Raw genomic sequence first — 22,771 nt, forward strand, 5'->3', positions numbered from 1 at the left:
CTTCTCCCTTGGGTCTAAGGGAATTTTTCTCTTACTTTAAAAATACTTGCACTGTCATTTTTCTGATCTCCCTCCCTTCCTCCCCACACAGCTTGCAAAGAAAGGTCTCCATACTGTAAAATGAACAAAAGAAACATAACCAATATTGTCAGTTTCTTGTTGCTGATTATGTAAGAAAATCAACAGAAAACATTTTCCCATGTTAGTTTTATTGCCTTTTTTTTTTTTTTTTTGGTGTGGCAATTTAGAATATTTAGCTTAAGCCAATTGCATACATTTTTTTGGAAACATTCACAAATTATCAAAGTTTTGAATAAAGTTCATCTATAGCAATATTACTAGGTTAAAAAAAAATTCTTAGGTGTCTGAGAGACTGAGGAGACTGTTTTTCACTTGATTCAAATTTTGTTTCCAGGTGTTTAGAGTGTCATACAATTGCTGCCACTGCTGCTTTCCAAAAGTCCGATGTGTGCTGTGACTGGAGAAGTAAAACAAAATTGGGAGAAGGTTACTAGAGATGTCACACTCACCTAATCATTCTTCTATAGCATTACTTTATTCTCATAAGTAAATAGGAAAATTCCAGTTTTCTCTCTAGAAAGTGCTGCACTTCACCAGATAAGAGAATTCTGTAGCCTTCCCAAATATTTAAAGCAACAACAGTCATTAGTATTCTTGTCACTAGTAGGTCATTAAATGAAATGTCCTGGAAAGTAGGACTCTTTCATTAAATAAGCTAATCACATTCAGTGTGAGCTTTAATAAAATTATGATAAATAGCAACTATTTAACTACCAGCAACTGATAGGAATAATACCTTGCTTCCAGTCAGAATATTCTACAAATGTAAGTGAACTAATTAGAACACACGAAGTTCTGCAAAATGTATGAAGAACTGTTTTACCTGACAATGACTTTCCTCTGTGTCTGATCTATTTTGCAGTACACCATCTTTGTTTTTACAGCTGCAAAAAAAAACAATGCTGTTTTGAGCAACATTTTTATGATGGTGCAAAGGTATTAAACTGCACAAAAATGGTTCAAAATGAGATCAATACAAACATAAGAACTCAGCAGTTCACTTAACCTGTTTTGCTGTTGGTTTTAATGGTCTAGTAGGCAGAAAAGCAAAATGATGTAACAAGATGAAGGTCATGCAAGAATCCTATTGTTTGGTGCCAATCTATTAAAGCAATATCCTGTGCAGATTTTATGAACTTCTCTCCCCTACAAACACATCCTGTTTTAATGACAGCAAACAAAACCAGATGACAAACCTGCAAACAATTTATTAGTCCTGTAAAGAATTACATGAGATACAGTTCCTGTCACTGAGACTGGTTAAAACACAACAGTTGGACCTGTCTTTAAACATGAAGTTGTGCAGCTTTAACTTGTAAAAAGCACCGGAATCAAAATTAATATTGTTCTTAAAATTTAACATTAGATTAGAAGACTATAAAGGTCTTGTTCATGAGCACTGTGTGCAGAACCACAGTTCTTACCATCAATGACAAATGCTTCCACATCATCAGCCCCGATCTGGAGTTCCTGCTGCATTGTGTCAAATGAGATTTCTTTATTCTCTACAGCCATTCCCATGAAAGTAAGGAGCCTCATCTTGGCCATATTGTGTTCGTGCAACAAGCCTGAGGAAAAGTGTTGATAGTTTAACTAATGATTTTATTGTAATTCATACAAATAATTTGCTTTTTGTGTTAAATTTAAATTATTGAAAGCATATATAGTAAAGATATTTCACATTGAAATATCTTCTACTTTTCTTTATCAACTTTTTTTTTTTTTGAGGTAAAATATCAAATCTTGCATCTGCCTTGTCCTTTGCTAAAATAGCAAGTTTCATTGTGAATTCATCAAGATCTGTTGTTTTTAGCAAAAATGTATTATCTACTAAAGTTTTGGGTTTTGAGCAGTAAAAACATCACCTAAACAGAATTTGAAGTGGTAAGAGTGCAAGTGAGTTTTTCAGTTGCATCACCTGGAAGAACAGCAATGCAACAAAACGGAGAATCCATGGCTGATTATGCCAAGAATTTAAGAGCCTCACCACTCATTCTCCTGTGGTTTCTGGAAAATAAACCTCTCACAGTGCTGGTTCCCTAGCATTGTGGTGCCAGAAGAAAGCATTCTGCTACTGAATCTGTTTGTCCACAGCAAAAAAGGCATCATGAGGCTCATGTAAGCATCCAGCATGGCTCAGAAAAGTGCTGCTCAAAACCAGCGGAACGGATACTGAGGTCAGGTTACACCTTTTACATCACTGCATAAATGCCAACACAAGGAACTGAACCAAGGTCTAAATCAGAGACCATTTTCCTGGAAAAACACCTAGGTCAACCAAGTTAAGTCACTGAGATGAAACAAGGCATTTCTTAATCCAAAGTCCATGAGGTACCAACTAAGATCCGGTTGAAGTTTCTTAAAAATGAGTGTCACTCTTTTTGTTCTATAATGACATTATAAACATTCCCATAGCTTCAGTAAATATGTAACTTTGGAATTTATAACACCCATACACTAGCAGGGAAGCACATTAGTGCAGGACATCATGTTGTGTTAATTAGCTGTAATTATGATGCAGGTTCCCTATTTGGCACTGATTCAACAAAAACGAGATCACCATAATTCATACGAATGAGGAGCACCAGCAACTATACCTAACTGGGTTTAATGGAACTCTACAAGCATCAAAAAATCAATTAGCACACATTAACCCTAATTAACAAATGCAAATGAGATGCTGATTAACTTTGCAAAGAAGACGGCTGATAATGCCAGATTAACTGTGGCCATGTTAGGGCGATGCAGTTGACACAGATAATGCTACTGCTGGCCTAAGTTGTCAGCATTAATAAAACAACAAATTGTAACAAACTGATGCTGCCTGGAGGAGCCTGCACTGCACAGCTTTCCTGGGCCAGCTCTAACTGGTCCTGGTCCAGGAAAGGTTACAGCTACAGCCCATGCTCTGCAGCCACTGGAATCCTGTTCTAAAAAGCCTGTAAAACAAAGGTATTTTGGCAAGCTGTTTAAAAAAAAAAATCTAAAATCTAAAGCATGGTTAAAAATCTCATTTTTGAAAAAGATAATTTTTGAATGCCTCATCTAATAACTGCATTGTTGTCTAGAGCAAACTGCCCCTGTTTTTCAAAGCCATGGCTGAGCCACTCAGTTCCCAGCATTTCCATCTGTGCTCCCTCCAAATCTCTGCTTGTCCACTGCTCAAAGACACAGAGAGTTTCTGAGAACACCATAGAGAAATAAGCATAAGTGGAAGGTAAAGACTGTCTTTCCAAACAGTTGCACAGGTATTTAAGGATTTTACTAACATTACATAAATCTTAGATATATTGAAATTTCACACACTGAATTAATTCATGGAGGGAAGCAGAGACACTGGGAGGCAAGGCAAAAGAAACCACAACAACTGAACATAATACAATTAATGCTACCTAGGTGTGTATTGATCTTCCATAAATTTATTCAAATGTTGGTGTAACAGCAATTTCAGCAAATACTTCTGTGGACAAGTACCTAAAAGATAAGCCCCAAACCCACTTTCCCCTGAGAAAGAAAAGCATAAGATGTCTGCATAACTAATGTTCAGATACACGTGACTAAAGATACACTTATCCTATACACACATTTACAAGCTACCAAAAACTTGCTGCTAATTTTAGCCACCAAAAAATCCCACTGGTATTTCCATCATTTTAATACCCAAAGTACCACCATTTTAAAGCTCTGAGGGCAATTACTCTAAGAATTGTATCACACTCCATTAAACAAAATAATGCATGTGTTAAAAAGCTGCACTAAACTCTGTTTTAGCAAAACTGTGGCTTTCCTCAAATGCATCCAAGGCAGTGTTTAAGTGTCATTTGAAAATCAAAGTTATAAAAAAAAAAAAATCGTATTTTTATGGAAACATTTATTCATTACCAATATGTCAAAACCTTAATGCAGTCATAAAAAAATCTGCATCATTGAGCAATTTCTGCATTGTCACTGACCCCTGTCCTAAAAAGCTGGAATATAAAAAAATGTAATTTTAATGCATGCAATAGCTTATGAACCAGTGCTCCTTTGAAACAGTCAATTACACATCAACGGGGGAGTGTCAAAGTGTTAATTACTACTCCTTTTTTCCACAGTGTGTAAATAAAGAGGGTGCTGACATTAACATTCCATCACATTGCTTCATGTGATGAAACAAATTAACTGGGACAGACTGTGGCTTGCTGGGTCTAATGCATCAGCACAGGCAGGCACACACACACAATTTGCATGCTTTATCTTACTGCTCAGTATTTGCTGTTACAAAGTTATTCATCATTAAAAAAAATTGGCAATTTATACAAGCTGGTGGTTTCCTCAGTGCAGTTGTGATCTCTGGCCTAGCCTGGAGGATGAGTGTGTTAAAGCTTTCAGGGGGGGAGTTCTAAGAGGAAAAAAACAGTGGGTAAAACCACAGTTCTTTTCCAAAGCCTTAACCCAGCTTGTTTTCAAAGAACAAACTACAGTTAATGGCCCACTCACAATCTACAAGAGGTTATCATCAGCAAACTCTACTCTGTTTTGAAATTTCCTTGCTTCAATACATGGATTCAAACTGAATTACTCTGTGGCTTCCATACCTTAAACCATGTCAATAGTCAGGAATGCAATGATCTGAAAACTTACCCAGGGAGTCAATGAAGTCTTTGTTGTTCTGATAAAACTTGACATAGGACGCTAGTTTAGCACTTACAAAAATTGTCAAAAGCTAGAAGATGGAAAACAAACATCAGAACAGTTTAAATATCATCTTGGTTTCCCTTTTTGCAGGCTGGGCAGATATGGATAGAAACTCTGGGCGTTGAACAGAAAAATAGGTGTTAAGAGCTGAAATGCTGTCTTCTGTCAATAGATGTGGGCAGTCTGTGCTGAGCTTACTTCCTTTCCCCAGACTTAAGATTTGCTACAGAACTCAAGTGAGGGCAGGACTTGTAACTGAGTTTCTGAAGCTTTCAAAGGGAAACGTTTCACATCTAATTTTAATTTTAAAGACTGTAAAAGAAAGAGCACATTGCAGCTCAGGATTACTGACACAGATAATCATTCTGATGGATTTCAAAAGACACATTAAAACAAAGCAGTCTACTGTTATCAAACCATCTTAAAAACAAAGTTACTTACATCATGAATAAGTTCTCCTTCCAAAAATTTGACTGGTTTTAAGGCAAGAAGATGATCAAAGAGGAAGGTATTTGGATCCTTCAATGCTCGTACAATACATCTGATGAGAAAAGGAAAATGCTCACTTTCAGAGCAATACACATCTTTATGACTAAGAGCAACTCAATTTGTTGTTCCTTGCCTTCTAGGAAACACACAAGGGTTTTCAATTATTATTAGAAGTAACATATGTCACATTCCAATTTTAAACTTCATTTTACAGATGGAAAAACCAAGGAACAGGAAGCATGAAGTAATTTGTCCAGTATTCCAAATGAAATGTGCCAGGTGGTCAAACCACAGATCACCCTACAGTTTCCATCTATGCATTTACTTCCAGCACAGCCTTTGTTCCTAGAGGTATTTTTACTGTGCTCCTAAAATTTCATAGAATTAAGTTGTTTTGGAAGATTTAATTAGACTTGAGTATGTGACACAAAACAGAGAAAACCCCAACACCAAACAAGGGGCTTGGTGCAAGGCCCAGGATTTCTCAGTTGCAGCTCCAGACTAGAAGCAGAAGTGCAGATGAAAGCTTTTCTCAGCTGCACATCAGAACCTTGGCTCACTCTGCCACACCAGGACACCAGGAGAACCCAAACTCTGCACGGACACAGCCCTGGGCACACGAGTTCTCTCAGAGGGAACAGGCTGCAGCCTGCTGCAGTGAAGTTCCCACTTATGCACAGACACTGATTTTCCAAAGGAATCATCCTGATCTTCCTCCATGGTTAAGTATAAACAACTCCCTTGAGAACTACTGCTAGTGCACATCTGGCAGAACTTAGCTAATTCCTAAGACAGAACATCAAAACACATGCATTTACTCATTTTGGCCAGTGGGGAAAATGCACTGTTATGAATCAATTTAGTCCCAGCTTGTTCAACAGGTAAGCTTATTTCTGTGCAGTTCACATCCTTTGTACTCGTAGAGAAGACAGCAACAATGCTTTTTCAAGAGAAAGTGCTATTTGAAAAGAATGCTCACGGTCAGATAATAAAACAGGCAAAAAGTAAAACAAGCTGAAATAAAGGATTCCAGTACAGGAATAAAAGATTTTGAGTGCACAGCTGATGTGAAGTCCTTAGCCAAGGCTGATCTCTCTCAGCAGTGAGCAGGAACATTCCTGTGCACTTGCACACTGGAATAAACCTGGCTGTGCCTACAACCCGACCTACAGCAGACTGCAGAGACAAACTCTTGACTGAGTCAGCAATGCTACAGAAGAGGCCAGGAAGGGCCCTTGGCCTGCCAGGCCAAGGAATTCAATGCTCTTAACAGTAAGGGGATCAAAATAATTTGGCAATTGAGGAAAAGTTACTTTTAAGGAAACTGGGAAGTCAGTCTTACCTGTGAGCATCAACTCTAGCCTGGGAAGCATTGTCCTCTGTGTAACTTCCCAATAGCTCCACCATTACTTTTGCTGCAGTGTCACTGTAGAAAAAAAAAAATAAAGTTACCTCAGGATTGCTGAAAAACTTGTTCAAACAAGATACTCAAATATTTAAATAATTCCATTATGATGTTATAGGTCCAATTAAATCACACTTGAAAAAGATGTAGATGATCCATTTTAATTCTAGTGGAGAGAACAAATTAGCTGGATGTATTCTTTCAATTCTTGTTCTACAAAATGTTTATCTTCACCCTTCATTTCATTCTCTTAAACTGATTAATTACCTGCTGGTTATGGAAAAAGCTTTCTGAGCTAGGAACAGCTTTATATGGTTCACTAGAATGCTCCTCTTGTGCACATCTGGATTTAATCATTATGCAGTAAGTAGCACTGCAAAGTTTATTTCAAATGTAAAATGGCATCTCTTAAAGAATATTTATGGTCAGGAAAATGACTGTACAAAAGCTGCTCTCTTCTTTCACAGATTCTCTCTTCAAATATTCTGAGTGAGAGCTGCTCATTTTATTGATGAAATCAGGCAGCCAGCAAAGAGACTGGCTGAGGCTGCTCTGAAGCTTCCAGCACTGCTCTGACAGACAGCTTTTAGACAAACAACTCCTTCTCAGAAAGCTGAGCAAACCTACAGCCTTGTCCAGCCAGATGATCTTGTAAACATCAATACTATTGCAAAGCAGCTCTGAGATCGTTACTGTGTCATTTTAACAGATTTTGATTTATTTTCACTTCACAGTTTTATCACCAACAAGGCCAGCAACCCCTGATGCTTGTTGCAAAATTTATAACAAATTATCCCACTTGGTCTGAAAGCACACACAGTTTTCCCTAAAACACTGGGAGAATAAAGTTTCAATTTGCCTTAGTGACTTAGGCCAATGGCATAAACTGCACAGGGAGGAACAAACCAACACCACATGCCCAGTGTGCTGTGACAGAGGTTTAACCCATACAGCACCACAGGGCTGAAGGGTTTCTGTAGTACAATAACACTGTCTTTAAAAGGGTACTTATTGGAACTGTCACCACATCACTGCTTGACAGCCACTCTATAGGGTGAAGTTTGTTCTCAGAGGATTTACCAGATCTGAGAGATGTGCAGCACAAATATTAAGACCTCATGGGCAACACCCAGTATCATATATAATCTGGATGTACATTTGTCCCCAGGCAGGGGCATTTTCTATAAATCCCAGCATTGCAGAACCGTGTTCAGGGATACAAGCTTTAATGAAATATTTGTTTTAAAACTCCAGCATTAAAGAGGTCAGCTTATGTTTTGCCCTGGTAACCAATATTGATGTTGATGAACTGACAGTTCTGTATCAGTGAAAAAAAAAAAAATAGACAGCTTTATATATGAGAGAAGCATCTGCAGGTAAATCAGTCTGTGACTGACTATGATTTTAGCACTGATGAAATCTTACCAAAATTAGATGTTCTAGGAGACAAAGGACCAGTTTAATACAGGAATGGCAATATACAGCTATCAAAGAGGCTCAGCTCATGTGCTGTTCAACCTAATGAAAGCTTTTCAACAGTTGTTTTTGTGCACTTCAGAGCTGTATTACATTTTTCTGGCACTTTTGCTCTCCCAATCTTTCCTTTAGCAGCAAAAATTGAAAGCTATCACTTAACTAATATCAAACAGGACTTTCAATTCCCTGCCTTTTTTTTTTTATTCCCTGCCTTTTTTTTTTTTTTTAAAGTGGGGAAGGAGTGGAACTAGTCACTTGTATTTCTAGGAAACAACAGAATGCTACAAGTCAATTACTCCCAAACTTTGTGTGCTAAAGTTTGATTACTGCAGTAAATTAGGCTGTTTCAAGCACTAATACAGATCACTGTTTTACCACAGCTTGTTGTTAAATGTGTCTCACCTAAGGTGCAATTGTGAACATTTTTTCTAGCAAAACAGCCTGAACAAATGCTCTTGGCTCCACTTACCAGTCTAGATGCATAACTTGACAAAAAGCCAGTGAGAGCTTAAGAGTGATGGCAGGTAAAAGGAAGGAAAAAACCACAGCAGAGCATCAGAGACTTGGTGAGATGCTGGAATCAAGTCCCTCTACATTACATGATACAAAACTGAACTAAAATTAAATGAAACAATTACTCTGCAGGTGCTTGACATGCTGAGCTTTTTGCTACAAGGATTAATAGTCAGACTTGCCAGACCTGTTTGAATTTAACTTGGGCAGGGCCAAAGCTGCTGAATTCTGCCAGCAGAGACCAGCTTTAAACTGCATCAAAGTGGCTGGAAAAGGTTTGATAAAACAAACTTTCACTTGTCACCACAGGAAAAGGAACTCCACACAACCTCTGCACATCTACTTTTTAGGAGCTACCAATCTATTAACTACCAGTACTGGAGATCCACTGGGAGAAAGTCTATTAGCTACAGAAAACCATCTCTTCTGCCACATTGACCAAAGTTAAACAGAAATCAAGCAAAAAAAAAAAAAAATTCAATTGTCTTTAACAATCTGGTTCTTTTCCTTTGATTATAAATCAACAACAGTAATTGAGGTATGATTTTTATCCCATGCTTATCTTCCCATGCTGCTAGATAGAGCAACATTCCTGAGTGCTACAGCTGGAATGCTGCTGTGAGTTTCCCATACTATTGCAAACACTGCCCACTGATCCAGGAGAGTGAACCAGGTCAAAGGTGCCAGGGTCACTTCTTGTTTTCTTTTCTGGAGAGAAGTGCAAGTGCTCTGAAACGCTGCTCTGCTTAGTGAACAGCTTGGACACCGAGTGCAGGAGTCACCTCTTACAGCTTTGTGGAAGGTTTTATTGGCTGTCTTAAAAAATCTTCTGTGGTTAGCAAGCAAAAACCATTTAGCAGCAAGGTTACTGGTAGCCTTAGTGGAAACAAAACCTAGGAGTTTAATCCACTGATTTGACAGCAAGACTAGCTAAAAATACTTGGATATTAGGTTTGGGAATGAAACTAGTTAAAGCTTCACAATAAATCAACAGGATGGGACGTGAGGAAGAGCAGGAATGTTATCAGTGTGATATTTCTGAAACAAGGTAAGCACTAAGCTATAGAAAAGATCTGTGACTAACATTTCTGAATTTATTTTGAGCATCTGAAATCTGCCATACAGAACTATCAATGCAAAAGCATTTGAGTGTTACAAACAGGAATTCCCAGTAATGTAGCTCACAGAGTAACTACTGTGAGGATTAATCATGCCTAAATTGAGGTTATGATCCTGCTAGCTGACGCAGCATTTCCAGGCTACAATTCCAGCAGGGCAGAATAAGCCAAGTGTTCTGACAGGAGGAACTCTTCTCCACCTGTGACAGCTTCACACTTGCCTTTTTAAACCCCCAGCAAGGTCATGTCCCCAGGCCAAGCCCCTGTGCAGTCACACAAATGCCCACAGCAGCACAAGCACACACAGGTACTGGCAGCTGGAGGGAACAGGAACAGAGGGTACAGGACAGAACTTCCTTTTGCAGCAGTGCAAGGTTATGCAAGTGCAGTCCTGGTACCACCGTGGGTCAGCAGTGGAGGGGGCTTCATGCTGCCTCACCATGAAAATCAAAGAAGCCTTGAGAAAGTAATTCAGAAAACAGAGTGGGAGGGCAGGGGGAAGCAACTCACACCCCCCACATCCCCATCCCAAACTGCAGGGACAGGTTAAATAGGCTTGAGCTGTTGTGGAACTACACCCTGAACCACTGGACAGCAGCCCATCACTGCAGCCCTGGCCAGGGCAGTCAATCCACTGTATCATTTCTGTAAGATAAACTGATGACAGCTCTCAGTTCTGACCTGCATTAGTTTACAGGCACCATACACACTGGATTACTCTACATGCCAGAAGACAGAGGTCTGCCAAGTTTGTTAGATCAAAGATGCTTCCTATGATCCAGGATAATAATTCAAAATGGCCAAGCAGGTATTCTGTGGACATTAATTTCCATGACTAGTGGAAAGCTCTGTCCTGAAGGTAATGTTTACATAAAAAGACTGATTCTGTTAGCCATGATTGATAAGCCTTCCCACATCATTAAGTAAGAGATAGCACTACCATGCACTAAAATGTCAAAAGTGCAATTAAATAATAAACTTGGCATAATGCTACAATGCACTAAGATTATTATTTATAGAAAGGAATAGTGTTGTTTTGGGAGTCTGTGGTTTACAGCTAATTCACTACTAACTTTAATATTATTGGGAACATTGGTTTAATACAAGAGTGCTTAAAAATATTTTTTAAAAAAAACCCAGAAGTGTATTTGGATTGAATTATGGGTACAGATTAATTTTACAAGTCCTTTGAGAAATACTTTCCCTACAGATCACCTATACTACATCAAAATACAGAGTTATCTAGTATGTGTGACTTATCTTTTATACCTTTTCTTGCAGTCTACTAGGACATCATAGAGCAGTCTCAGGAGAGTGTGCTTTTTCTCTGTGGCCAGATTCCAGTCAGAAATCCATTTTCGGACCTAGGGAGAATACGAGTGAAAAAGAAGCATTCAGGAAAAGATTAAAATAGCACTACAAACACTTCTCATTTTCTCCCAAGCAGAAAAGAATTCAAAATATCTTGCACAGAGATTTCTCTTTTAGGTCTTCTGATTCTCCTGCTCCCATTGCCCCTTGTCCTATCACTATCTGCCCATGTCAAAAGTCGCTCTCCCTCTTTAATGAGCCCCCTTTAAAGTACTGCAATAAAGGCATCCTGGAGCCTTCTCTTCTCCAGGCTGAACAATCCCAAAGCTCTCAGCTTTCCCTCACAGGAGAGGTGTTGCTTCTCTCTATTCATCTTCATGGTAATTTCTCTAGGCTCTGGCAATTTGTAAAAGATGGACTGTAACAGCTCTGAATAATATTTAGGTGTGACACGGTTCATGCAAAGGCCACAACTTGAAGGGTCACTTAATTACCTGATCTAGTTCAGTTGGAATGTACTGGATGGCACCACAGGACGAGGCCACTTTGAGAAGGCTGCAGTACACTGTGTACCTCACAGGAGTGTTCTTGTCCATGCCATGGAAGAGATTGCTCAGGCTAAACCGCAAACAACCGACAACGAAGTTAGAGAGCTTTCAAAAAACATCACTGCTGTGCATGTCAATGTTCTTTTAAGACACACGCTGGTAAAAAGCATCTGGCAGCACCTTACATCCATGAAGTGTAACAGTTTCCAGTTTTGTAATCATTTTCAGCAAAGCTGAAAACTATACATATTAATTTTATTCTGCAATAACCAAGGAAAAAAAAATAGAAGTACCAATATTTTATGACAGTGAAAAGAAGGTAAAAAAGAGTGCTTCCTGCAACAGCCCACACTCTGATTTAAAGACATACAAGATAATCCTTCCTCTTCAGAGGCACAGTTACTTTGCCAAGCCACCACTGTCTCACTTTGCCCTGTTCAATACTTACAGCTGCAGTCTAAGAGATGGGCGCTCTCCTTCCCGAAACTTTACCAACTTCTCACACAGGTTTTCAATCAGTGCTTCTTGTTTGTCAGGTTCCAGGATAAGAAGCAGAGAGACAACGCTGTTCATCACACTCTCCACATCTGCATAAACCAAAACATACAGCTGTTTGAAACTGCAAGCAGCAATCAGTAGCTACCTTGTGCTGGATATACTTTTGTTAACAGTAATTTATACTTTTGATATGAATTACCACCTGGCATGAGTAAGAATTGTAAAAGAAAGAAACTGCCAAGATACCAAGCTGCATATTAATCAGAATGTACCATAACCTGGCTCAGGTGGGCTTACACCATGTAAGACAAGAATTACCACTCTAAGGTCAACACAGAACATGGTATTTGATATCACACTTACTCTGAATTCTCTGTTTACACACAGGAGAAATCAGAGGAACTCTAGGTTCCACACAGTGGCTTCCTCCTGCACATCCAGGAAACTGCCCATGGTTCTACAGTGAGAACAGTAACACCTAGTGCTCAAGCACAGTAAAACATTTCACCAGGACAAGGGACACCCAGACCACAGGGAAAACGTCCTCAAGAACAATGAAGTGTATTACAGACCCTCCCCAGCTCCTGTTTTAAGTGTGGTGTTCCATCCTTTACAAACAGAACCACACCAGTTTTGTGTTTTCTTTTCAGTCTGCCCAATTATCAGTCAAGCAAAGAAAAAGAACAAAATTCATTACATAGGGAAAACATTATCTATTCCCTAAAATGACAGCTGAGCATCAAAAACTCTATTTTACATACAAGTCTCTACACCCTCATTACAAGCAGAGTCTAGCTCAGCTTCTGACTTCTTCAAAGAGTGTTCAGAGAAAGGAGGGGCAGAGTACATGCAAATATTCCATGGCAGTGATGGAAATGTGCCCTTCCAGTTTTATTAGGATGCACAGCTTGTGTTTTAATGCTACACATCTCTAAATTCTGCCAGCTGCTACTGTTTGAAACCACTCACAGCGATAAACAGCAAAACCAACAAGACTTAGAGGTGCAAACCTTTGTCATCCTCTTTCAGGCACACATCACACACTTCAATAATCTGTGCCAAGTCCACATGAAGTCCGCCTTCAGCGTTTTCTTCAGAGATTTCTGCTCCTTTGGATTTCAGGTAAGCTCGCAGTTCTGCAGCCTTAAAAAAGAGAAAGCCAACACATACTAAACAAAACAGTTGTTTTGTGAATAACGAAGTCAAAGCAATTAAATTTCTTTCAGAACTTTGTTCTGCCAGACGCTGAACCTGCTGCTCTGCCAGTGACTGAACAGGTCACAGAGCTGTTGGGCTTTCTCACAGCCTCACTGTGTCACTTACAACTGGGTACTGCACTGCAGGCCTAACAAGTTTTTGTGACAAAGACACTTTCTAACAAAGTTTTACTCTTTTACTCCCTCTGCAAATGTCAGACAAACATTAAAACCATTTAGTTGCTTCTGCACCAGAAAAGAAAAAAGGTATAAACAAAGCCACTTTAGAGAGGGCAGAACGTTGTCTTCACAACTTCACAACAACAGTTACTAATCTACAGAATGGCTTGGGTAGGAAGGAACTTTAATGATCATCTTGCTCCTCACCTCTGCCATAGGCAAGGAACGTTCCACTAAACCAGGTGGAAAGCCCCATTCAACTCAGCCTTATAATGTCACGAGCTGCCTTACACTGTTAGGACTTAAACCTACACCAAGAAAATACCTTTTCCTCAGCAACAGGCCTATTCATTATAATTCAGGGCTTCACCAGCAGAACCACAACCCTTGAGAAACAAACTGAGGCCATACAACTTTTGGTACAGGGCACTTCTGACCTGTGACATTTACATCTCCTTCAGTGTCAAATCATTTTGGAACCAGAAAAAAAAGCTAAATGCCCTCGGACAAACTGTACTGAGGATGTTTCACACCAACTACTTGATGGGGCTGTAGCAGGCACTATAGCAAGTGAAAACTGGGCTGATGGCTTGTAGCCCTGTGTGCATTTCTTGCAGATTTCCAGTGTGTACATGCACACGTTGTGTACACATAAACACGTACGTACACATGCATACTTCAACAACGCTGGGAACAAGCAGCCCCCAAAGCCAAAGGCACAACAAAGCAGCAGCTCAAAGACAGAATTCCCACTTCCCGTGCCTGCAGTACCGAGAATTCCACAAAACCCAAGTAACGCCCATATGTGAAGCCGCTTTCTTCTCCTAACTAAAAAGCGGGGCTGAGGAGCGATGAAAGCGAAGCGCCGGAGAGGCGGAACACTGAAGAGGGAACTGCAAACACCGGGTTATCTTTCAGCCATTAAGTTTCGTCTGTCCGGTCTCTGTAGGGAACAGCCCGGGCGAGTTCGCGGAGCGCTCGCGGCGCGCACGGCGGGGCCCGTCCGGCCCCCGGCACGGCTCGGCCCGGCCCCCCGGCCCGGGGCCGAGCGCTCCCCGGGGACGCTGACCTGATCCTCCTCGGTGATGTCGATGAAGGCCGGGACGCTCATGGCTCCGAGCACGCCGCGCTCCGGAAAGGCGGAGCGGCTTCCGCCACCGCGCCAGGCCGCGCCGCTTCCGCTTCCCGCGCCGAGCGGGCGGGCCCCGCGCTCCGACCGCCCCGTGCCCGGCTCGGCCCTGCCCTGCCCGGCTCCGCCCTGCCCTGCCCTGCCCGGACCGCTCCGCCCCGTGCCCGGCTCGGCCCTGCCCTGCCCGGCTCTGCCCTGCCCTGCCCGGACCGCTCCGCCCCGTGCCCGGCTCGGCCCTGCCCTGCCCGGCTCCGCCCTGCCCTGCCCTGCCCGGACCGCTCCGCCCCGTGCCCGGCTCGGCCCTGCCCTGCCCTGCCCTGCCCGGCCCGGCCCTGCCCTGCCCGGCTCTGCCCTGCCGGGACCGCTCCACCCTGCTCTGCCCTGCCCTGCCCTGCTCTGCTCTGCCCGGACCGCTCCGCTCCGCCCGGCTCGGCCCTGCCCGGGCTGTTCCGATCTTCCCAGCACGGTCCTCCCCGGCACGGCCCTGCCCAGCACGGCCCTGCCCACCGCCGGGCGCGGCCGCGGCACCGACACCCGTCCACACCCACACACACCCACACACATACCCACACACATCCACACACATCTACACACACACACACACCCCCACACACACACACATCCACACACACACATCTACACACACATCCACACACCCACCCACCCCCACACACACACCCACACACACCCACACACACCCACACACACACCCACACACCCACACACATCCACACACACACCCACACACACACACACCCCCACACCCACACACACACCCACACACCCACACACCCACACACCCCCTCACACACATCCACACACACTGACCCACACACCCACACACACCCACACACACATCCACACACACTGACCCACACACACAGATCCACACACACACCCACACACACACACATCCTCACACACACCCCCACACCCACACACACACACACCCCCACACAAACACCCACACACATCCACACATCCCCTCACACACATCCACACACACTGATCTACACACCCACCCACACACACCCACATCCACACACACACCCACACCCACACACACACATCCACACACACTGACCCATGCACCCACCCACACACACCCACACCCCCACACACACACCCGCACACTCACACACACATCCACACACACCCACACACACACCCCCACACATCCAGACACACATCCACACACACATCCACACATCTACACACATATCCACCCACACAGACCCACCCACACCCCCACACACACACCCACACCCCCACACAAACCCACACACACCCACACACACACACCCAGACACCCACACACACCCACACGCACCCACACACACCCACACACCCACAGCAGTCCCCTTCCTTTCTCCCCACTTAAAAGCTGAAGTGCTTCTTGCCCAGTACTTTTCCAGGCGCAGGTCAGATACCAGCCTTCGTGCAGGTGTGTCGGGAGTGAAAGGCGTGGGGGCAAGGACCGCAGTTCCCCACGGAGGCTGGCATCTTTTCTGGAGTTGGACTGAGCTGCTGTGCTCCCGCTGCACTGAGAGGCGAGGAGCCCTCACTCCGTGTCACTGGTGTGTTCAGTGTGTTCTCTGCTCGGTGTCACTGGTGTGTTCTGAGTGTTCTCTGCTCGGTGTCACCAGCGTGTTCCGTGTGTTCTCTGCTCAGTGTCACCGGTGTGTTCTCTGCTCGGTGTCACTGGTGTGTTCTGAGTGTTCTCTGCTCGCTGTCACCGGTGTGTTCCGTGTGTTCTCTGCTTGGTGTCACCGGTGTGTTCTGTGTGTTCTCTGCTCGGTGTCACCGGTGTGTTCTGTGTGTTCTCTGCTCGGTGTCACCGGTGTGTTCCGTGTGTTCTCTGCTCCGTGTCACTGGTGTGTTCTGTGTGTTCTCTGCTCGGTGTCACCTGGTGTTCCGCATGTTCTCTGCTCGAGAAGTTTCCTGGTCAGCTCTGGCAGACCGCCAGGCATACAGGGTGTCTTGTCCCGTGCTCAAAACCTAAAGTGAAAGCCAAGAAAATCAAAGAGTAGGTAAGGTTGAACAACCTCTAAAATTACCAAGTGCAACCAGTAAGACAGTTAGTAAAGACCGCTGTACAGAAACCTTATTTTATAAACCTGACCAAATCATAACTACATTCATTTATTGAGTCTAACAACTAGAACAGGATTTTGAACGCCGGGTTCTGAGACTTACAGCACTGAGCACAATGAAACTGATAAAGGCCCATGCTGCCTTTATTAAATGTCATGACTCTACTTAGTTTTAATCATCTACATGCTTGTGTAACTTCTAAATAATGCTTCAGCTTTTTATTTTTCCATCATATGAATCCTGCCTAATTAGTTTATTGTACTTTAGGCAGTATTTTTAAAATATTATCCCTATTGTAGCTGATTTATTATCTTTTAACCAGAATATTTTAATACTGTCTGATACTGTCTTACCAGTACGTTGTATTTCAGAGGTCAGCATCCTGGAAGTTATAGATACAGGTCTCTCCTTTGTGTGTCTGATCTCGAAGGGGATCTGATTTTCAGAGAATGTGTGAGCATTTTTAAAATGTAGGTGGTTTTCCTCTGGTACTGCTTAGCACAGTCCTGTGACAGTAAAGGTAACTGGGATCCATCACCCTGGGGGACAGGGCTGCATCATGCATTAGATTTTCACATGGCTTTAGGAGACATTTCAGGTGCTAAAGCACGTGCCTGCTGCCAGTTTGATTCTGGAATATTGTGCATGCCTGCAAGCTGCAATGAGTGTCCCACAGATCCCATGCTGTGTCTGAAATAAATTCCTCTGCAGATGCCTAAGCTACCTCAGGGTGTGCAAATGGCCCAAGTCACACAGGGATCTCCCAGGCCCAGTGTCTATTTTTACTTAGGCAGCGTACCCAGGTGGAAGCTTGTCATGTGTTATTCTGAAAATATGAAAATATCCACGGATCACATCGAGGAGACAGGACATGACTCCAAAGAGCTCTGCTGAAATATCCACATATGGTCTGTTGCATGATACTTTATTTGTCCCAGAAGAATTAAGATGATAGATGATAGCTGGGGTTTGAACTTGTGCATCAGGAAGGCCACTTTGAATACAAAGGGGGCAGTATGTGTTTTGTGAGACTACCGATGCAAAGAAGGTGTAGCGGAGGAATGGCTCTGTGTGTCACCAGAATGATGGCATTTCTGTGGAAACGAGGCCGTTGTTTATAGCGCTGGGTGCAGCTGGTGAAGCCGCTTCAGAAACGGGGTGTGGATGGGGTTAGAGCAGGGGAGGATCCCACTCCTCGGCCCCAGTGCCCTGGGGCAGCAGGTCTGCAGGGAGGGCTGCGACCGCAGGGACAGCCCGGAGCAGGAGCCAGGGGGTCACTAGGGCTGCCTGGCGTGTGTGAGGCTGTGTGTGTGTCTGTGGAACGTGGGGAAGGTCTTACCACCCGAGCAAGGCTTGGCTGCTGAAGGAAAAAGAGGAATTTTGGCTGGTACTCACTGTAAATTGCTTTGTTTTGTTTCTGTAGGCAAACCGGAGAGAGAGGTGACATTCTGTCCTGTGTGACTGACTGTGGTGACTGAAGAAAACAAAGTCCTTCAGGTGACACATCTTAAAAAGTTTTTGTTTTTGTTTTTTTTTTTTTTTTTTTTTTTTTAATTGAGGCACTTTGAAACCAGCAGACAGCTTTTTGAAAATAAAGGGTTGGAAGCTGATCCTCTTTCATTAAAGGCATTGATGAAAAAGATCTTCTGCAATAAGGAAAGGAAGCGCAGAGCCTGTGATGGCATAATTATTCCTCTCCAGAATCCCTCTTATTTATTTATTTATTTATTTATTTATTTATTTATTTATTATGTATTTATCAATTTTTTATAGTTTATTTCTTTATTTATTATGTATATATTTATAGTTTATTTATATATATTTATTTATTAAAGTTTATCGTTTATTTATAATTTATTTATTTATTCTATATTTATAATTTATTTGTTTATTATAGATTATTTATGGTTTATTTATTTGTTCATTATATATATTTGTCGTTTATTTATTTATCCATTTATTACAGTTCATAGTTTATTTATTATGTATATATTTGTCGTTTATTTATTTATCCATTTATTATAGTTTATAGTTTATTTATAGTTTATTTATTATGTATATATTTGTAGTTTATTTATGTATTTATTTATTATAGTTTATAGTTTATAGTTTATAGTTTATTTATTTATTTATTTATTTATTTATTTATTTATTTATTTATTTATTTATTTATTTATTCCTATGGTTCTCTCTGCAGGAGAGATGACAGTCGCGCTGTGTCTCAGGAAGGCCGTGCGATGATGAGCAGCCGCTGGGAATTGCGCCCCTTTTCCCGGCGCTGATCGGTTTTGTGCTGAGTGCCCTCTGCAGGTCTCGGACACGCCGTGACCCGGGCGAGTCCCGGCTATGCCTCTGTGCCCGAGCTCTTCAGGACTCCTCGCTTCAAAGTTTCTCCCTCTTTTTTTTTTTTTTTTTCTCCATTGGGAGGGATATTCTAGCCGACCTAAACGAGCAGAACACCGTTAAATCAGCTTTTAGTTTGAGTCACAATTACGGCATATGAGTTACTCAGAAAAGGTAAAAAAATAATTTAAAACTTCATCCGAATTGCCAGACAGCCAAACGAAATCTGTTTCATATTTAGGAGCTTTGATTAGCTTTATCAATGTATCGAAGTTGTGCTTCCTACTTATGTTTCTGTTTTTTCCCTAGTTCTCGTTGGGGCTAAAGGGAAACTGCTGAAATACCCTTTGAGCCTCTCCTTGCAAGATATGTCAGAGATCTCAGGGGAAGCCTGTTATCCTTATTCTTCCAGCCAAGTTCTGTAGCCAGAGGAACTCTGCATAACTTCAGTAACTACAGTAACTTTGGGGTGCTCATCTGGTTTTCTTGTAATCTGTAAATTCTCCACTTTTGTCCACTTATTCCCCTAAGCGTATCAGTTCATAGGTGCAGTTGCCCTGACCAGCATGCTGTCTTCATTCCAGATATGTATGAAAAATTCTGACTTGAAGGAGCAAGATTCAATATTGCATTATTATTAATAGTATTGGGTTCTGACGTGGAGTTTTGCCTCTGAAAAGCATTTAGAAATTTTTTTTTGGACTCTTGATATGCTTATTTTGCTGCTAGTGTAGCAGGTGTTTTTCTTAACCATTTTGAAGGAGAAATCCTAAGTTTAGAGGAAATGAGCACTCAATTATTTAAATTTCCTGAGCTTAGAGGAAGAACACTTTGCCAAACAATGCCTCTTCACTTCAAAACCTCTCCCCATAAATTATGTTAGGGGATCTTATTAAAAGTCTTTAAAAATTTCCTATTAAAAATGGTTGATTGCAGTCCAGACCATCACAGCTTTTGTGCTTTCAGTGAAATACCACAGCTGTCGCAAAGAAATATATTGTGAGACAAAAGGTTTTGTTTCCTTAGCCATAAATTATTTTTGTGATATCTGAAGTAAGATAAAACTTTCACTTATGTTTGAGTGAAGGAAGATTCCAGTGATAACTTGTTCAAAATCTATAAAAAGAATATAAGAATGTAGATCTAGATAGCAAATTAGAATCAGACTTCCTTTTTGTTTGAGGAAAGCAATTATTTCTGAAGTCAGTGAAGATTATAACCAGGCATAATAGCATAACTTTGCAAAGCACTGTGCCTTTATCTCAGTAGAACCTGAAGTTTTAGGCTTTCAAGTCTGACCTTTGAGAACTCTACAACAGAAACCTTTAGTGTTGGGCAGTTTTTAAACCAAAGTTAAACAATAGGAAGTCGTCTGTTTACTAATTGTACTACATTATATTATGCTATAACTATAATACATTACATTAGATTACAATAAAACAAATAAATAGACCTCTTTTTATACTTAAAGAAGCATTAAACAAATCGGGTTTGACCATATTTGTTTTTCTATTAGCAGATGAGTTTTTTTGCTGTGAGATTCTGCAGGAACCTACAGGGAACAGGCTGTGAAGTATTTGCTGTCAGGGCTGAATTCTGTGTTCACCCAGTCGAGGAGTAGAAGCATATTCCAGGTATGACCTGTGAAAGTAATGAAAATATGAAATTGCAGCATATATACTAAAAATTATTTGTCCAAATATTTTGCCAAGTAATTCTGAACAAAAGATATATTAGGATATTCACAATTTGCTCATCCATCATTGTTTTATGGATAAAGGTCAAATTTCTCAGCCTCTTCCCCTGTTTGTTATAGAGATTACTGAATAAAGAAATACAGGACAGGTGCTAGAACTCAGAATTGGAGACATTTTAGGTTACATATGGGAAAAATCAATGTGCTTATTCTCATTATCAGTAACAGTAATAACTAAGACAGTTCTCTTTACCCGGTGCCATCTCAAGAGTTTACTGGAATTTGTTTATTTGTGTATTTAAATCAGGAGTGTACAAATAAAAATGCAAGGTGGCCTTTTCTTCTGCTGTGCAAAGAGAAGTGGAGTACACAGCCTTGATCCTTTAGTAAGATTCATTACTGTGACCCCCTACTTTTTTCCTTCTGAATGATTTTTCTTATAAATCAAAATTCATTTTCATAGTGCTTTTTTCATGGCAATATGTACTATGCATTCTTTGGGTCAAACTTAGACTGAAAGAACTGTGAAGATAAATATAAATCAAAATAATCAGCACTTGGGAATGATTTCCCCTGTGAGGATGAAGGTATCTATTCCATATCCCATATACCTGGGGCAGGGACAAGGTGGGTCAGCTGTTTGTGGAATCAGGAGTTGATGCACACCAGTGTGGATGAGATGCCTGCAGCACACAATTCCATACTGCTCCAGCCATTGCCAAAGGATGTTTGGGGCACGTGGGGGTCAGGGGGGAGCACCTAAAACCTCTGTACCCTTGTAGGGTCTAGCCCTGTGTTCTCACTCATGCTGAATGGCCTTTTACAAGTAATCCCACTGATGTCAGAGAGACTTTTCTGTAATAAAATGCTGTCTGACAAGAATATGGATATCAGAATCTGGCCCTGCTTGTACTAATTCCATTTTAATGAATACTTAAATGGAATTGTTATTAAAAAAGTCTATTTCCTAATATTCAATAAATCAAAACTATAAAACCAGCTTGCCAGTTGTTGCCACTCTAGTCAAAGCCATTTTCTCTCGTATTGAAAATAAGAGTACATACTGTCTCCATTCAGGAGGGATTAATTGTAATACTTTTATCTGCTTCATAAGATTTATTTCTAATAATGAAGAGCAGAGAAAAGTAGGGGAGCTTTAAACTTTTATTGTTTTTATTAAAGAACCATATATTCATGAGATGTTCCACAAACACGGAGCTCGCTTAACAGAAGCGTGTTTCATGAATGAGCAACTTCAAAGCAGAGTTTTAAAAAAGCTTTGTTCATTTCTCTGGTCATATCCATTTAATTTTATAAGCCTTGAGCACTATGTGATAATGCAGAGACACACATTAAAACCTGCTAAGATTTTGTAGGCTTGTCATCTGGTGAAGATTATTGCAGCAGTGTTGTGGGGTGCTGCTGGGGAAACCACCTGAGATCAGTAGCAAAACAAAGTTGGGTCTCCATAGGGTAAATATTTTGGGTTTGAGGTGGTTTCCCCCTACAGATGGACGAGGACTGATCTGCTGAACTTCCATGGTGACATCCACACTGAGGAGTGGGAAGTATGCTTATGATGCTGTTTGACTTCAGTGCACATTAACAAAATAAAAACAAAAAGCAGTGAAAAGAGGGCAAAAAAGAAACTGAATTCACTTAAGTCAACGATAAACACGCTGTTGTATTAAAGCCTGGCAGAAAAATTCTAGCAGAGTATTATTTCCTTGGAATTTGCTAACTCTTTGATATCCAAATGTTTCACAAGGGTGGGGAGTATTCTGTTCCCTCAAGATGTTCTTCTAGACAACAGGCCAGTTTTCAGATTTTATCCTTTTCCACATGCCAGGTTTCCAGAATCTCTAGCTTTGATGCAGTCCTGGTGACACCCTGATGTGGGGCTAAGGATGCCAACTCCTCCATTGCTCTGCAGCAGCCTACCAAGTTGTTTTTATAAATGATGCATTTTCTCTAACCATAAATATTGTTCCTAAAAGGGATACTGAAATGAAGATAA

At 41.4% G+C, this 22,771-nt stretch overlaps 3 protein-coding genes across 7 annotated transcripts in view; 2 read left to right on the plus strand and 1 right to left on the minus strand.

Moving 5' to 3' along the window:
* Positions 1 to 7,259, plus strand: part of CCDC73 (coiled-coil domain containing 73) — a 62,831-nt gene extending 55,572 nt beyond the window's left edge. Inside the window, exon 21 of the mRNA XM_053979177.1 lies at positions 7,120 to 7,259. Coding sequence (XP_053835152.1) covers positions 7,120 to 7,145 — 26 coding nt within the window. The 3' untranslated portion in view covers positions 7,146 to 7,259. The remainder of the gene's footprint in view (positions 1 to 7,119) is intronic.
* Positions 189 to 14,673, minus strand: EIF3M (eukaryotic translation initiation factor 3 subunit M). Its single transcript, XM_053979178.1, has 11 exons — positions 14,562 to 14,673; positions 13,127 to 13,259; positions 12,067 to 12,205; positions 11,565 to 11,688; positions 11,029 to 11,123; positions 6,590 to 6,673; positions 5,200 to 5,299; positions 4,705 to 4,786; positions 1,506 to 1,649; positions 905 to 965; positions 189 to 478 (listed from the first exon to the last, which is right to left on the minus strand). The coding sequence occupies exons 1-11, from the start codon at positions 14,601 to 14,603 to the stop codon at positions 358 to 360; spliced, it is 1,125 nt and encodes a 374-aa protein (XP_053835153.1). The 5' UTR covers positions 14,604 to 14,673; the 3' UTR covers positions 189 to 357.
* A 4,446-nt stretch (positions 14,674 to 19,119) lies between these two features.
* Positions 19,120 to 22,771, plus strand: part of WT1 (WT1 transcription factor) — an 81,955-nt gene continuing 78,303 nt past the window's right edge. For 4 of the 5 annotated variants that reach the window (XM_053981519.1, XM_053981521.1, XM_053981522.1 and 1 more), the window contains exons 1-2: positions 19,120 to 19,232; positions 20,578 to 20,692. The gene's annotated coding sequence lies outside the window, so the exon portion shown is untranslated. Of the gene's footprint in view, positions 19,233 to 20,574; positions 20,693 to 22,771 lie in introns of all 5 variants that reach the window. The other variant, XM_053981520.1, reaches the window with a different exon arrangement.

Source organism: Vidua macroura, chromosome 6 (genome assembly GCF_024509145.1).
Source record: "Vidua macroura isolate BioBank_ID:100142 chromosome 6, ASM2450914v1, whole genome shotgun sequence".
Lineage (NCBI taxonomy): Eukaryota > Metazoa > Chordata > Aves > Passeriformes > Viduidae > Vidua > Vidua macroura.

Excerpts from the sequence above, each read along its gene's own strand:
- EIF3M (XM_053979178.1), bottom strand. The coding sequence starts at position 14,603 with ATGAGCGTCCCGGCCTTCATCGACATCACCGAGGAGGATCAG. Across the intron at positions 11,689-12,066 it reads CCATCTCTTAGACTGCAGCT|CCTGAGCAATCTCTTCCATG; the intron begins GTAAGTATTGAA and ends TTTGCGGTTTAG. Across the intron at positions 5,300-6,589 it reads GCTAGAGTTGATGCTCACAG|ATGTATTGTACGAGCATTGA; the intron begins GTAAGACTGACT and ends TTTTCTCATCAG.